The sequence below is a fragment of the Oryza glaberrima genome, chromosome 3 (genome assembly GCF_000147395.1).
Source record: "Oryza glaberrima chromosome 3, OglaRS2, whole genome shotgun sequence".
Lineage (NCBI taxonomy): Eukaryota > Viridiplantae > Streptophyta > Magnoliopsida > Poales > Poaceae > Oryza > Oryza glaberrima.
Window position 1 is genome coordinate 27,321,964 of NC_068328.1, and position 14,881 is coordinate 27,336,844.

A 14,881-nucleotide genomic window follows, 5' to 3' on the forward strand; every position below is an offset into this window, starting at 1 on the left:
CCGTCCCCGTACTCCGCACCCTTCTCCTACGCCGCGCCTGGCGTGGCGGCGACGACGACGACGGCGAGGGACAATGTCGTCGCCTTCGCCAGCGGCGGCGGCGGCGTCGCGGCGACGACTCCGGCTCCGGCCAAGAAACGCGCTCGAGCGCAAGGCCAGTTTCTTGGCGCGGATCACGTCGTCGTCGACCTCGACCCCGTCGTGAACCAAGCCAACCACCAACACCAGCAACAACAACAACAACACGGCCTCCGGCGGAGGACGGCGGAGGCCGCGGAGCTCGAGCGGTGGCGGCGGCACGCGATGGCGTCGCTGGTGGACGCCGCGAAGCGCGCCGCGGTGATGAAGGACATGGAGATCGAGCGCGCGTGGGGCCTAAACCGCGCGCTGGTGGCGAGGCTGCGCGGCGTGCAGGCGCAGGCGCTGGCGTGGCGTGACGCCGCGCTGTCGAACCGGGCCGAGGCGACCGCGCTGCGCGCCGAACTGGAGCGCGCTCTCCAGCCTCCACCGCCGCCGCCGCCGCCGCCCGCTGAGCCGGGAGACGCCGAGTCGTGCTGCTACGGGGACAACGGCGACCTCCTAGGCGGCGGCGAGGAGGAGGTGGGCAGCGACCGCCTGATCCACGAGGCCGGCGTGCCGGTGCTGCGGTGAGAGCGCGCCGGCACGGCGGCGGCACTGCCGGTGAACATTTGCCGTCGTAGATCGACGTAACTCAACGGAGCACACATGTTTTGCCTGCCGTCGTAGTTGGGTGTAACTCAAAAACTGGATTGAGCACATGTTTGAAGCTGACCTTATCTCTGGTGCCGATCGAATTTGATTATTATTTATTCTTTAATTTTTTAATATATTTTAATTTCTGAATTTTGGACCACCCGATTCTCTAGTTTACGCATGGCAAACAACTGCGCAAGAACTTCCCTAGTCGAAAGCATGCAGGATGTTCACATTCCATACCACATTTTAAAAGTTTGCAATTTCGCCAATGCCATCAAACTATGTATAACTAGTTTAGTTGAACTATCCAATGACAGATGACATGTTTAGTTTAAGTTAGACCGAGTGACCGACGAAGCGAAAGCAAGCTGTGAATCACATCCACCTACCAAATGTGAATCACACCGATCAGCTAGGACGTAAAACATCCAAATTAACAAACCTGCACAGTGGCATATCCGTCCTCCGTCGAGAAGTCGTAAAACATCAAAACATGCATATATAATCATCGATCAACAGACAAATTTTATCAATCTGGTGACTGGTGTACGTACAACCTCAAAAAAAAAAAAATCTGATGTACGTACTAGCTAACTGAACAAACAGCTAGCAACATAGATAACGAAGGTACTCTACTAGCTAACTAAGCAAACAGCTGCGAGACGACGAGGAGGAGAAGATGGCGGTCACATTGAGACCAAGATCATTCATATTCTCATATCCTCGTCATCCGCGTCGCCCTGGTCAATTTCTTTTATCTTTTTTTTATGGGCGGATTGTTACAGGAATTTGATCAAGTTAGCAGAGAAGAGTATGATCAGCATATATAGCGTAGTTCGCTCCTTTCACGTGGTAGATGTTAATGCTCCTCTCTATAGTTATGACGAAAACCGAAATGCTTATAGCATAAAGGGAGAGTAGAAAAAAAAGTAGTGAAAACGATAAAATGTTAATGGCACTATAGTCCATATAAATCTCATTTAATTGTCCAATAGCATGGCGAACAAATCAAATTTCGTCAAATTTAAGTTACTCGAAGCGAAGCAAAGCTGTGGCCTGTGAATCACATCAACCGTGAGCTAGAAATGCACTGAATGATAACATGGCATTCTGTGCGCCGAGAAGTGAAACATCAGAACAGCCATGGTCATCTGAGTAGCTAATCGATTAACAGACAAACTAAGCAGCTGGAATACTAATAACCAAACAGTGCAACAAAGACGGCAGCAAAGGTAAGGAATGGCGTTGTTGCCTCTGAGAGCTGGAACCGAGAAGACGAGAAGCTGCCGGAGGCAGCAATGGCGGTCACGTTGAGCCCTCCTCTGTTACCATCAGCCAAGATCAGCACATCGTGCCGGACGCTCAGCACGGTTCCCTCTAGCGCGTTGTTGGAGACGTCGAGCACGCGGAGGGACGGCATCTGCAGGATGGACGCCGGGACCGTCCCGGTGAGGTTGTTGCCCGCGAGGAGGATCGCCTCCAGATACAGCAGCGAGGCGAAGGCCGGGTCGATGGTCCCGTTGATGCCGAGGCGTGACAGGTTCACCCCGGTCACCTTGTTCCGCCCGCCGCCGCCGCCATCGCCATCGCCGCAGTGTATACCGAGCCAACCGTCGCACGGATCGTCTCGCCTCCAGCTCACGGCGAGAATCTCCGGGTAGTGGAACGCGGCGGCTACCGACAGGAGAGAGCTGGTCTCCTGATCGCAAGGGCCGTGCACGTCCAGGCGGCAGAAGCTCCCCTTGACAGCTGCCTCGGCGAAGTCCGTTTTCACCGAGTCAGGGAGCTCCGGCACTGGCCCCTGCAACAGGTTGTCGGAGACAGACACCCACGAAAGGCGCCAGACCCGGGCCAATGACGGAGGCACGACGCCGGTGAGCCGGTTGTGAGCGACGGAGAAGACGCTCAGCAAGTAGAGGCCGCTCAGGTCGGCGGGGAAAGGGCCGGAGAAGTGGTTGTGGTCGAGGCGGAGGTCGGTGATGGACGACGCGAGGTTGTTGATGAAGTTGATCGATCCAGAGAGCCCGTTGCTGCTCAGGTCAAGCTTGGCGATGCTCTGGCTCACCAACTTCTCCGGCACAACACCGGTGAGACGGTTCCTGGCGAGCGACACCTCAGCCAAGGCAGGGAACGCGCCGAGGTTGCCGAGAAAAACCTGCAACGTGCCGTTGATGTTGGCATTGCTGGCATTGAACACCCTTAGCTCCGTGAGAGAGAGGAGATCCGACCACAGACCCCACTCCTCGAGTCTTGGGTTGTCGCTGATGGAGAAGTAGTGCAACTCAGGCATGCCGCGGAAGAAGGAATGCGGCAAGCCGCTGAAGGCGTTGCCGTCGAGGCGCAGAGTTAGCAGCCGGTCGAGGAAGAGCGTGGGTACCGGGCCGGTGAGGTTGTTGTCGCCGAGGTCGAGCATCCGGAGGTGGGAGAGGGAGCCGGCCTGCCGGTCAAGCTCCGGCAGAGTGCCGCCGCCACGGAGTAGGCCTCGCACGTCGATCTGGATGATCCTGTTGCCGTCGAAGGGGGCGCACGTGACACCGACCCAGCTGCCGTTGCATGGATCGGAGTCCGCCTTCCAGCCGAGCAGGCGCTCCGCGCCCGTCGCCGCCGCGAGACGGTGCATGTACTCTTGGTCTGCCGTGCTCGTCTCGGCAACGGGGAGTCGGGTGGCAGATTGGAGCAAGACAAGGATAACGAGCAACGGAGGCACGGCCAGCTTGGCCATTGTTGGCTTTGCTGTTTATTCTATCGCGAGCATTGAGTAAGAAGCAGAGGAGGAGGAGGCAGGCAGGCAGGGTAGGCAATACAAGCAGCAGGCGAGGCACGACGAGCTGGCTTGCTCAGGCTCGATGAACCACAGTGGGGCTCATCCACAAATGGTAGAGGTCACAGGCAATGAGTACACCACTGTAGAGCTCCCACATTTGTGGTCAAATGGGCATAATTAGTTTCTATATTTGAGGGCATAAACTTGTTGTCCCTGACATGTAAAGTGATAGAGAAACCAAGTTCATGGTCCCAGCCTTTGACCTTGCCCTGGAGTGGCATATATATTGCTTGCTCACATTTTCTCCAACAGCATATGCAATGCTGGCATATAAGTATGTGACCAGAGTAACAGACAGCAGAGCTTTGCCTACGGGCTGCAACTCCAATCCTCTCAAAGTCGTTCTCAGCTGAAGCAAGCCATGTTTGCACTACATATACACGAGGCATATACAAATCGGGTGCCCGATTCTTTTTTCAAAAATTAGACACTTTTTTACCAAGTAGATCGTATATGTTTCACTAAATACTCCCTCCATACTGGTAAAAAATGACGTTTAGGACAGCATTTAGCATACCAAGGAGTGATTAATTAGGGATATTTTTCCCTGTCTGCCCCTATTAAATAGGGTTGCGCGTAGCATTCCACACGAGAAACTTACTTAAGTGGCTAGTGCACCAAGGCTGGAGTCCTCGGGACCCAGTTTCGAATCCTGGCGGGGGCAAGCTGGTCGCTTGGTTTTGCATGGCACTGTTTTGACGCTGAAATTTTTTGGAGTACATAAAAAAATGTTTCAGTCTTTTAAAAAGCTAAAACACAACCAAATTACCTCATGAAACATTTTGCTACAACGTATGAAATAACGTTTCCAAAAAATCGAGCGCTGCTTCACCCTATATAAAAACAAATGTTTCAGCAAATGTGAAAAAATATTTCAATTCATTGCAACATTTGATCCATACATAGTGAAACATTATGAGTATACTAGGTGAAACATTTTTGGTGGGAAAAAATAAAACGGATTCCCTTAATAGAGGGTTTCCATAATATGTGAGTGATTTGTTGCAAAAGAATATTTCAATTAACTGTAACATTTGATCCACACATAGTGAAACATCATGAGTACAGTAGGTGAAACATTTTGGTGGAACAAAAAAATAAAACGGATTCCCTTAATAGAGGGTTTTCATAATATGTGGGTGATTTGTTGCAACAGCGTGCGTGGCATGGACACGTGGCGGGAGCGGCACAGGACATGTGGCGGGGGTGGCGCGCGCGCGTGGGAGGCGCAGCGCCTTGACGCCTGATTTTAACTCTCCCCGTCAGGCGCCCGATTTGAGGCAATTTTGTCATATACATGTACAAAGTTTGTACATATGCTTATGAGCAATTTTACCATTCAACATTTGGTACCTCGAGGTACAACATTTTATATATAAAATTTTGGTACTTCGAGGTATCACATTTTATACTAAAAAGTATCCCGAGATACCAAAAATTTGTGGTACCTAGAGGTATCAAATGTTGTATGATAAAATTATTCTATGCGTATACCTGTACATATACATATATGAAAAAAAAATCTAACAGCTCATGAAAAAAAATGCAAATGAGCCTAGTCCAATACAATATGAAAACTTTGTAGTACTATATAAAAGTTTTCTACTAGTGTATAGAAACTTACTACTATAAATTTCGTACACAAGAAATCAACTATCTCGAATTGGGCCAGAAATTAAAAAAAGCCCAAAAAATGAAAAACATGTACATGTGCAAAAAAAAAAGGAGGAAAAACATAAAATGAGCGAACTAGTCATCACATGGCAGGATGCGTGCGTGACTAGCTGCTAATTAGCGTTTGCGAAGCATAGAAGGAAGCAACTTGAATTCAGCATGTATATCTTTCTTTTTTTACATGGATAAAAGGATCGTGCGTTGCAACAGAAAATAAAATGATGCGGGTTTAATGTTCACGATATTAAAGAGAGATTATTCATATGGAACAATGTTCATGATATTAAAGAGATCATTCATATGGAACTAGGAAGATAGCATACACGACGCATGCATATTAACTTTCGATCAAAATAAGGTTTGTTCCAAATTAAAATAAGGTATGTCCCGACGGATTACCTTTTTTTTAAACTATAAGTGGGTTCGCATACGGGCATATTTGCACCCTTATAATCAACCCTAAAACACTAAGATATGCCATGTAGTATCCTTTTGGCCTTTCTCCACATGCACCTAACAAGCTCATGTACTAAACAAATATTTTACAAGTTCGTACACAAAAATTACACCCACCTAACAAATTTATTTAGTGTCGATGCAATTTACTTATAGATTTATTTTTTGTCCACCAGCTCGACTTTTAGCTATGATTTTGTAGAAAGAAAATTGTTCAACTGAAAAACATTTTGCAAAACAACTTTAGGGGCATGCATGAATGGTATTGTAAAGTTTAAGAGGCTTGATATTCGGTTTTAAAGTTTAGAGTGTTGGATGGACACTACTAAAAAACTATTTTTCAGGTCCCTCACCTTTAATTTCACAGGCGGATAAAAATGTGCAACACCTGCTTAATGTTTACTAGGTAGGGAGGTTAAGTAGCAGCCCATACATGTAAATAGAATACCAGGCCGTTGATGACCGCTGCAAATGTCAATTTTCATAGGCGGCTTACTTAAGAGGCCGTATGTATTAACAAAGATGTGCGCCTTGTGATATGGTGGGAAAAGAATGTGGATTTACACGGGCAGCGGTCTACTACGCGCCACCGTTAGACAAACGTTTTGTGTATGCAGTACTTTCTTCATTTCATATTATAAGACTTTCGATAGATATTAATGAATCTATATATATATATATATGTTTAGATTCATTAACATACATATAAATGTGGGTAATGTTAGAAAGTCTTATAACATAAAACGGAGGGAGTACTAGCTAGACTTTGGGGTGTGTGAGTGTGGTGAGTAATTTGGATTTTTCCAAATCATAATTACTCGTTTCTTATATTTTCAGGAGCTTGGTAGCATATTCTAAATATGCGTTCATATTTTTGTTAATATTTTAGAACAACTTCAATCTGCATTGATCTACTCAGTGTATAAATATCACCGCTCTTTTATCCCAGTAATAATGTGCAAGGTGTAATTCCTACATAATTTTTGCAAATGAAGCAATGTTTTGCACCTCATTTTTGTAGAACAGGAGCTGTGACGCGTACATACCACCTAATCCGCGCATTGCCGTGGGATTTTATAGATTGAATTAGACAGCTAACACATATGATGTGTGTTAGAAATATGGGTTAATGGATCCATGCCACTGCAATTTTGTTAAATTAAAATAATATCACTACTATTCGCGATATCGGCTGAGAGCCACTAAAATTTTAGGAAATTAGATCCATGCCACTCCATTGTGTTTTCCATCCACTCACCGTTGACACCGTCTCTCCGCATCGCCCACTGGCCGTCCCAGGGGCTCGTGCATGCCGGCTGCGACGCGGCCTCATCGGCCGTCGCCACCGACCATCTGCTGCTCCACCACCACGAGCTCGATGGCGGGGAGCTCAGCGGTGGCGAAGGAGCTCGACGGCGGCGAGGGAGCTCGGTGGCGGCGAGCTTGGCGGCGGCGAGGGAGGGAGCTCGGCGGCAGGGAGCTTGGTGGCGGCGAGGGAGCTCGGCGGCGAGCCTCGCCTTCGCGTCCCGGATGATGCGCACCACGTCGACGATGTCGGCCCCGGCCACCTCGCCGCTGCTCCCCGTTGCCAGCACCGGGTAGAAGCAGTTACCCCGTCGCCGCCGCTCCTGCTCGGTGTCGCCTGCGGCGATGAGGGCGCAAGTGCGGGCCTGCCATGTCTTGGCGACGCAGACGTCGAAGGTGGAGCAGCAGTGGCCGGTGGACTTGACCTCGGTGATGTGGTCTGGGCTGAGATCGACGGTGAAGTAGCGGAGGTCGAGCAGCTCAAACTGCGGTGGCGGCGGCGGCAGCTCGGCGGCAGGGGGCTCAGCAGCGGCAAGGGAGCTCGGTGGCAGCAAGGGAGCTCGGCGGAAATAATTTTATCTTTGATCAGCAACTTCCCTCTTTGTCCTCCTAGAGAAAACTCTTGAAGGGTGATCTCCTCCTTTTGTTGCATAGAATTAGTGCGAGAGATCACGATGTAATCTTAAATTGGATTAGTCTTTTGTAATTTCCTTATTTTCATTATTAATAAAATTATGTTAACAGTGGGGTCCTTCCCTGTTGTGTTCCTTTAGAAAAAAAGGGAGCTTGGCGGCGGCGAAAGAGCTCGGTCGTGGGGATGAATGGATTGACGATGGAACGGAGGAGGATGAGGACGGCGTAAGAGGAGGACGGAAAAAGTGACGGGAGTGGCATGGTTCTAATTTTAGAAATTTTCAGTGGCATGTAGCCGATATGATGAATAGTAGTGGCATTTTTTTAATTTGGCAAAGTTTTAGTGACATGGATCCAATTAACCCTAGAAATATTGGTTTTATTTTAGTGTAGTATAAATTATCATATATTTATATGATAAAAAACTGAAGGTAGAAAAATGATTTTTGGTTCAACTTTTAAGATTAGTAGAAGTAATTAAGGGATAATAATCACATAGTTTCTAACAAATAAACCGACAAATCAATAGAGCACATAATATATGCAAAGGGAGAACTAATGAATCAAGTACTATTCAATTCAAAGTTCCTCTATTTGGAAAAAACACAAATCCAAATCAAACTGAATGAAGAACAAGAAATATAGAATTGGATGGATATATGTTGAGACATTGTGAAAATAATGTGAGGATGATTTTATATGCTTACATGTTAAGCTATTGATTGTAATAAATTGTAGATTTACATATTTGTATATAATAATTGCTAGTGAATAATAATGTGATATGTTTGCATGTCAAGCTTTAGGATATAGTGGGTTATATCAGTATAGAGGATATAGATAAGAAGAACGAATTGTTTCATTAAATCTCATTCTTACTAGAAGAAATTATCATTTTTGAAACGGCATATGAGAGAAAATCATCTATTCCCAACCAGAGTAAAGAGTCACACATGCAAGTACCATAAAACATAGAATTAACGAGGGCATTCGGTGCCAATTCTCGGATTTCCATCAAAGTTGGCTGCAATCCTGCCGGCGTCGGCGAACACGGGCACACACCGCACAGGTCGTTGTAAGAGGCATCGAAAACGCGCAGGTTGACAAGCCTGGTGGCGTCGGGCACTGGCCCGGTGAAGGCGTTGTGATCCAGGCGAGCCTCCACTAGGCTTTCCATGTCGGGGATGAACAGGTCGATGCGGCTGTTGAGGCTACTCTCGCCTCCACCGTCGAAGTCTCGCTGGCCACCGATGTCGAGGTACTTGATGCTGCTCTTCCTGCCGAAGCCGTCGCGTATGGGCCCCGTGAGCCGGTTCCTCGCGCCAGCGACAGCCTCTCGAGCCGCGGGAACAAGGTGGCGTTGCCGAAGTAGTCCGGGAAGGTGCCGTAGATGCTGGCGTTGTTGGCCGTGAAGCTCCGGAGGTTGGAGCAGGTGACCACGTCGTTCGGGATGTCCTTGATCAGCATGGCGTTGTCGTCGAAGGCGAAGGTCTGGAGGGCGGGGAAGCCGGCGAAGAAGCCGTCGGGGATGGAGTAGAAGGAGTTGGAGCGGAGGTCGAGGGAGAGGAGGCGAGGGAGCGGCGCCGGGAGCACGGGGAGGTCGTCGTCGAGCTCGTTGAAGCTGAGGTCGAGGTCGGAGAGGAAGGCGAGCTTGCTGAGGTCGGTGCCGTTGAGACTGGCGACGAGGCCGCCGCGGCTGGCGTTGATGGCGGTGACGCGGCCCATGCATGGAGTTGCAGCTCACGCCAGCCCAGGTGCCGCCGCATGGGTCGGCGGATTTCGCGCCCCAGCCCAACGCCTCGTCCGCGCGTGTCGACCTGGCGATCGCCTGCATGGCCGCCGCGTCCGAGGGATCGGTCGGCAACGGGCGAGCGGCAAAGGCGCCGCCGCCTCCGGTGAGCATGACGATCGCGATGAGCACCGCAGCGATTGACATATTGCAATATCGTTCGATCTTCATAGTTCACGTTTGGTTTGATCGATGGATGAAACGGGATTCGGCACCCCGGTACTTGATTTGCTTATGTAGTACTACTTCACCCGGCCCGTGCATGCCTGCATGGTGATATGGTATATCCTTTTTGACAAAGTAATTAAGAGCATCTCCAGTAGTCACTATTTTAGAGTCCTCAAAGGTTGAATGAGGGCTGCTCCCATTTCTTAAGAATTCAAAAATTACCTCCAACTCTACCAGCAGACCCTATTTCTTAGCCCCCATTTCTTTTTCTCTTGTATTTCTGATTATACTCTATGCTTACACCTAGTTTAACATAGTAATAATTCAAATACGAATATTTCTAAGGCATAGAATTCAATTGTATTCAAATCCATAATTTTAAATACCATAATTCAAATTCAAAATTCTCAAACATGGGAGTGAAATCCTACCGGCAAGTATTAAAGACACTACGTAGTTCAATTAAATAAGAACTATAATCAATAGATAAAATTAACTCTATACCTTTTCCAATCTAATCTATCTGAGAAACTTCAGAAAGAGCTTAAATCCTCCTAGAAAAAAAACCTTGAAGTTAAACTTCAACTCACAACTGACACAAAAGAACAACACTGCAGAATAATCTTTGAAGGAACTACTGCGTAATTGCAAGCAGCCTAATTGTCTCAACCTACCAAGCACCACAAACTTTAAAGGAACAGAACAATAATTTTTATACCATGATCGTTTAGAACCACAGTTAGCCATAAACCAATCGAGAGCAGGATTGTTTAAAACATGTTTATGATGGTCATGAATTTCAGAACATTCTTGTCTACCATATAGTGCATCAGTGTGCGAACTGATCAAGGACCACGAAAAAACAAGCAAGCGGACATGCGAACGACAAGCAGTGGCCGGTGGAGGTACTGGATGGTTGCACCGTCGGCCACGAGCGGCGGAACCAGCGAGCTGGCGAAGATCGGCGCCATGGCCACCATTCCGCGGGAGGGATGATCTACAACCCCTAGGCCTAGGGGCTGCGGAGGGGTATTTGAGGTCCTTCCTATTTTAGGGCCTATAGTAGGGGCTTTGCTGGAGTTTATTTTTTTGTCCCTAGCACCTAAAAACTGTTTAGGAATTGTATTTAGGGTCTCTGTTGGAGATGCTCTAAGTAGGTAGTACTATATAATATCGTGTCACCAGCGTGATTTACTGAAACATACCAAATTAAGATACTTCATGCCATCAAATTATATGAAGTAGGAGTATATACCTATTCCGAATATGTCAAATCTCAATCCCAATACGGTGTGTCTCTAGATTTTCTTCTTTAATTAGTTTGTGTTATCGTCGTTCAAAAAAAATTATTTGGTGTTTTCAACTTTTACCATTTACCCTATAGTTGAACAAATGGTTTTACTCATCCATCATATCACATATCCAACGGTCGAAACTCATTTGAAGATTTTGGATCCAACGTCCCATATCAGCGCGCGTCCCACACCTCCCTCTGCCGCAATCACCGCGCCTCCTCCGCATCCGCGCGACCGCGCGCTTCTCTCGAATCGGGAGGTGCTCAAGAGAGGCGCGCTCCCCCCGGCAAATCACCGCCCCCTCCACCCGGATCCCTCGCCTCCGCGTCGCCGGTCTGCACTCGCGCCGCCCCCGGTCAGCCCGCGTCGCCGGTCCCCATCATCGGCGGCGCCGCCCCCGATCCCCCTCGATCTGCACTGCGCCCGACGAGTTTAACCCTTGCGCGGCTCTGCTGGAGTGTGAGTGCAAGAACGGCGCCGCCGCCGAGAACACGCTGCTCCGGGCGGGCTACGGCGGGTGGCTGCTCTACTCGGCAGCGTCGGCGGGGGACATGGCGTTCGTACAGGAGCTCATGGACAGGGACCCCTTGCTGGTGTTTGGCGAGGGCGAGTACGGCGTGACGGACATGTTCTACGCCGCCGCGAGGGGCGGGAACGCCGAGGTGTTCAAGCTGCTGCTGGACCACGCCATGTCGCCGAGGTGCTCGACGAATTGTCCCAACGGGGAAGGCGCAGCAGCGGTGGTGGCTGCTCCTCGGTGTTCTGGCTGGAAATGATGAGTAGGGCAGTCCACGCCGCCGCGAGGGGCGGCAACGTGGAGATGCTGAGGGAGCTCATCGAGCGTCGCTCCGACGTGTCGGAGTATCTCGACTTCCGTGGATCCACCGTGCTGCATGCTGTTGCAGGTAGAGGGCAGCTAGAGGTGAGGCATCTACTTCTTGGCCATTGCTTACTTCTGTAAAATGCTTGATACAGTAAAATTTTTCTTTGTGCCAATATGGATGACAAAGGTAGATCCTCATTTCATCAGAATGTTTGGGTGAAATATTTCCATACCCGATATCTTTTGACGTTATGAAACCCATTTTGCCTTTAGATGCGCTGCAGGTTATTATCTGGTAATCGATTTCAACATAAATATTAAAGTTGCTCTTGATCATGAGAAAATAGATATATTAAGGATCAACATAAATAATAAAGTTGCTCTTGATCATGAGAAAATAGATATATTAAGGAACAAATTATTTTCATTCGTCCTTTCTGAACAAATGGTTTGAGCTTGGAAGGATATTGTTCAGCTAGAATGCTGCGTGTTACCAAAGTAGACATTGAGATATGTAGATAGTTGTAATTAAAGAACATTTTTTTTATCTTATATAATAAGCATACCACGCCCAGATGATAAAGGCTCATTTAGTTAATATCGTCATGCTCAACTCTCCAGTGTATTATGAAGCCAAAGAATAAATATAAAGACCATACTGATTTGGCCTCTTTCACATGGACTTCAAGTTGTGCAATTCATGACCGGATTTTCTTTGTAATTTTAGTTAGAAGCAACCCAGCGCTTCCGACTGAGATGGTTGTGCGACGACTGGTAGCGCCCAGCGGTTGAGTTCCTGCTGGACAACTGTGGGCGAAGCGGCAAAATGGCTCACGAAGGCCAGCGGCGGCTGGAGATTGACGATGAAGAAGCGGTCAGTGGAATTTCTCCTCCATAGCCACTTAGCCTCTCCTTTCAAGATAACTCTGTATGCTTGATGCCCCTCTAATAATAGCTTAGGATTTTTTGAGGCATCGATAGCTGAAATCAGTGCTCATGTCATCATTCAATGACCTGTAACAATTTCGAAAAACTATGTTGGGCACCAGATGAACCCAGGCAGATGTTCTTTGGATCGGTTTTTGTACACCACAAGGTTCTATCTGCAGGAAATTTAACAAAAAATAAACTGGCCAACTATATTCGCTATGCAATGGAGTTTATGGTGAAAGCTCAGTTGCTTTTTGTTCCATGTATTATCCTTGAATTGTAGTCTGAAACCAACTTCTTAATATAATGGGCAGAGCTCCAACCTTCAGAAAAAGAGAAAAAGTCACCTTCTCCTAACTTACCTACTGTGTTGTTTTTTCCATTCACATGCGTTTGCAGCTTGGCAACTAGAGGAGGAGCTGACTTCTAGATTGATCTGCTCTCTTATTTTCCAGCAATGAGCATCTGTTACAGGCAATGAGCTTGTACAGCAAAAAAGGCTCAAATATGAAACCATCTGTTACAGCTTATATGTGTTTGCATTGAATTAGCAAGTACAACAAAGAAGGCTCAAAATTCCCTTTTGTTATTGTTAATACTTCATGAGCTTATGAAACTATTTTAGTAAAATTCAATTCTCTCAATTCCTTAGCGATTGCACCAAAAACGCAAGTTCCATTTGGATTCCCTTTTTATCAATGATAACCGCAGCACTGTCGTCATAGCGTATTATTATACTGTCTTCGTATTTGAACTCAGTAGTTCCTCATTAAAAATTAGACTCTATAGATATGGTAATATGGAGAATACAAAGTGGTTTGAAGCACACACAGAACCGGAAGCGCCCCTTGTTTCAAAGAGATGATGAGTTATTCATATTTAATTTGATGGTCAGAAGACAATCTGTAGTCGTGCCACCGTCCCTCCTGCCGATCTCCAGCAACGTGCGGCTGCCTAAAGCGCCACTGCCGCCGTCTCTCCAAATTGTACTAACGTTGTCGCTTTGTCGTCGAAAGGTCCTGCGTGCACGCTTCCTAAACTATTAGATGGGGCATTTTTTTACTATATATATATGTATATATATATATATAATCCATTTTAAAGTCTTTTTTAGCTAATTGTGTTAATTCATCGTTCCATTTTACATGTGAAGGGAGGGATTTCTTTCTAGAGAACACAGCTCCACAGCCTGATTATACCGGGGAAAAAATTGAAGTCGGACAGATACAGAGGTAAATATTAACAGGGAGGGGAAACATGTAGAAAGGTGAGCCGATACGGTGAACATATCATATAAATTTTTTTCCTAACATGAAATTTTAAAAGTTATTAAAAACAATGGAATTGCACCGTAACGTTTAGCACGGGCATATTACTAGTTTCCATTGATGGAAATATTAGCAATTCTCTAAAATTCACAAATATACAACGTTAGATAATGTAAGCCATTGGCATATTACATTTAATATATTCCCTCTGTCCTCTAATATAAGGAATTTTGATATTTTGCATGCACTGTTTGATCATTCGTCTTATTAAAAAAATTGGAATTATTATTTATTTTATTTGTGATTTACTTTATTACCCAAAGTACTTTAAGCACAACTTTTCGTTTTTTTTATATTTGCACAATTTTTTTTTAATAAGACGAGTGGTCAAACAGTGTAAGCAAAATGTCAAAATCCTTTATATTAGAGGACGGAGGGAGTAACAAAGATACGGTTAGGTCCGCGTCACCCACCACACAACGCCGCTTTGCCATCGCCAGTGACACCACCTCTAGCGGCGGGCATCCCGCTACCTCCCTATTCCTCCCACCACTTTATGTCCCTCTTTCCTTTCCTTCCCTCTCGCCCCTTTAGATCTAGATCTAAATAAACTCTAAAGCTTCATTATCACCTTCGCCGCCGCCCCTAAGGGCGGCCATAGCCACCACCCATGTAGCTCCTCCCCTCTCCTCCCTACGCTCAGCCATGGCTAGAATGAGCCGCCAGTGAAAAAGCTGAACCGGGGACTGACCTAGTGAGCTCGTTGGTTACCGGTCAGACAGCCGGTTCATGGCTAATTATTTTTTAAGTCATAATTTACTTTAAATTGCTAAATAGAATAGGTATTCTATTCTCACCAACAAATATCTCTTGCACAGTTGGTTAGGTCAGAAAGTACAATGCATGCAGCGCCACAGGCATGAGGTCTGGGTTTGACTCCCCTTATGCTCAACCTAAAATTTATATTTTTCCATGCAGGGTCCAACCGCTCCGGTTTTA

At 46.9% G+C, this 14,881-nt stretch overlaps 2 protein-coding genes and 1 non-coding gene across 3 annotated transcripts; 1 reads left to right on the forward strand and 2 right to left on the reverse strand.

The window, feature by feature from the left end:
- Nucleotides 1-1,912: 1,912 nt before the first annotated feature.
- LOC127766380 (receptor protein kinase TMK1-like) lies at nucleotides 1,913-3,439 on the reverse strand. Its single transcript, XM_052291435.1, has one exon. The coding sequence runs from the start codon at nucleotides 3,437-3,439 to the stop codon at nucleotides 1,913-1,915; it is 1,527 nt and encodes a 508-aa protein (XP_052147395.1).
- A 5,897-nt stretch (nucleotides 3,440-9,336) lies between these two features.
- LOC127766381 (uncharacterized) lies at nucleotides 9,337-12,929 on the forward strand. The gene is made up of 3 exons (XM_052291436.1): nucleotides 9,337-9,556; nucleotides 11,039-11,783; nucleotides 12,412-12,929. Exons 1-2 carry the CDS (start codon nucleotides 9,337-9,339, stop codon nucleotides 11,635-11,637), a joined length of 819 nt encoding a protein of 272 aa, XP_052147396.1. The 3' UTR covers nucleotides 11,638-11,783; nucleotides 12,412-12,929.
- LOC127769097 (small nucleolar RNA J26) lies at nucleotides 12,850-12,996 on the reverse strand. Its single transcript, XR_008016666.1, has one exon. It is a non-coding gene; the product is annotated as a small nucleolar RNA J26 (small nucleolar RNA).
- Between the last annotated feature and the right edge of the window lie 1,885 nt (nucleotides 12,997-14,881).

What these genes read in the sequence shown, in the direction of transcription:
- LOC127766381 (XM_052291436.1), top strand. Translation starts at nt 9,337, where the DNA reads ATGGAGTTGCAGCTCACGCCAGCCCAGGTGCCGCCGCATGGGTCGGCG. An exon ending in GATTGACATATTGCAATATC is followed by an intron (nt 9,557 to 11,038) that starts GTTCGATCTTCA and finishes GTCCCATATCAG; the next exon opens with CGCGCGTCCCACACCTCCCT.
- LOC127766380 (XM_052291435.1), bottom strand. Translation starts at nt 3,439, where the DNA reads ATGGCCAAGCTGGCCGTGCCTCCGTTGCTCGTTATCCTTGTCTTGCTC.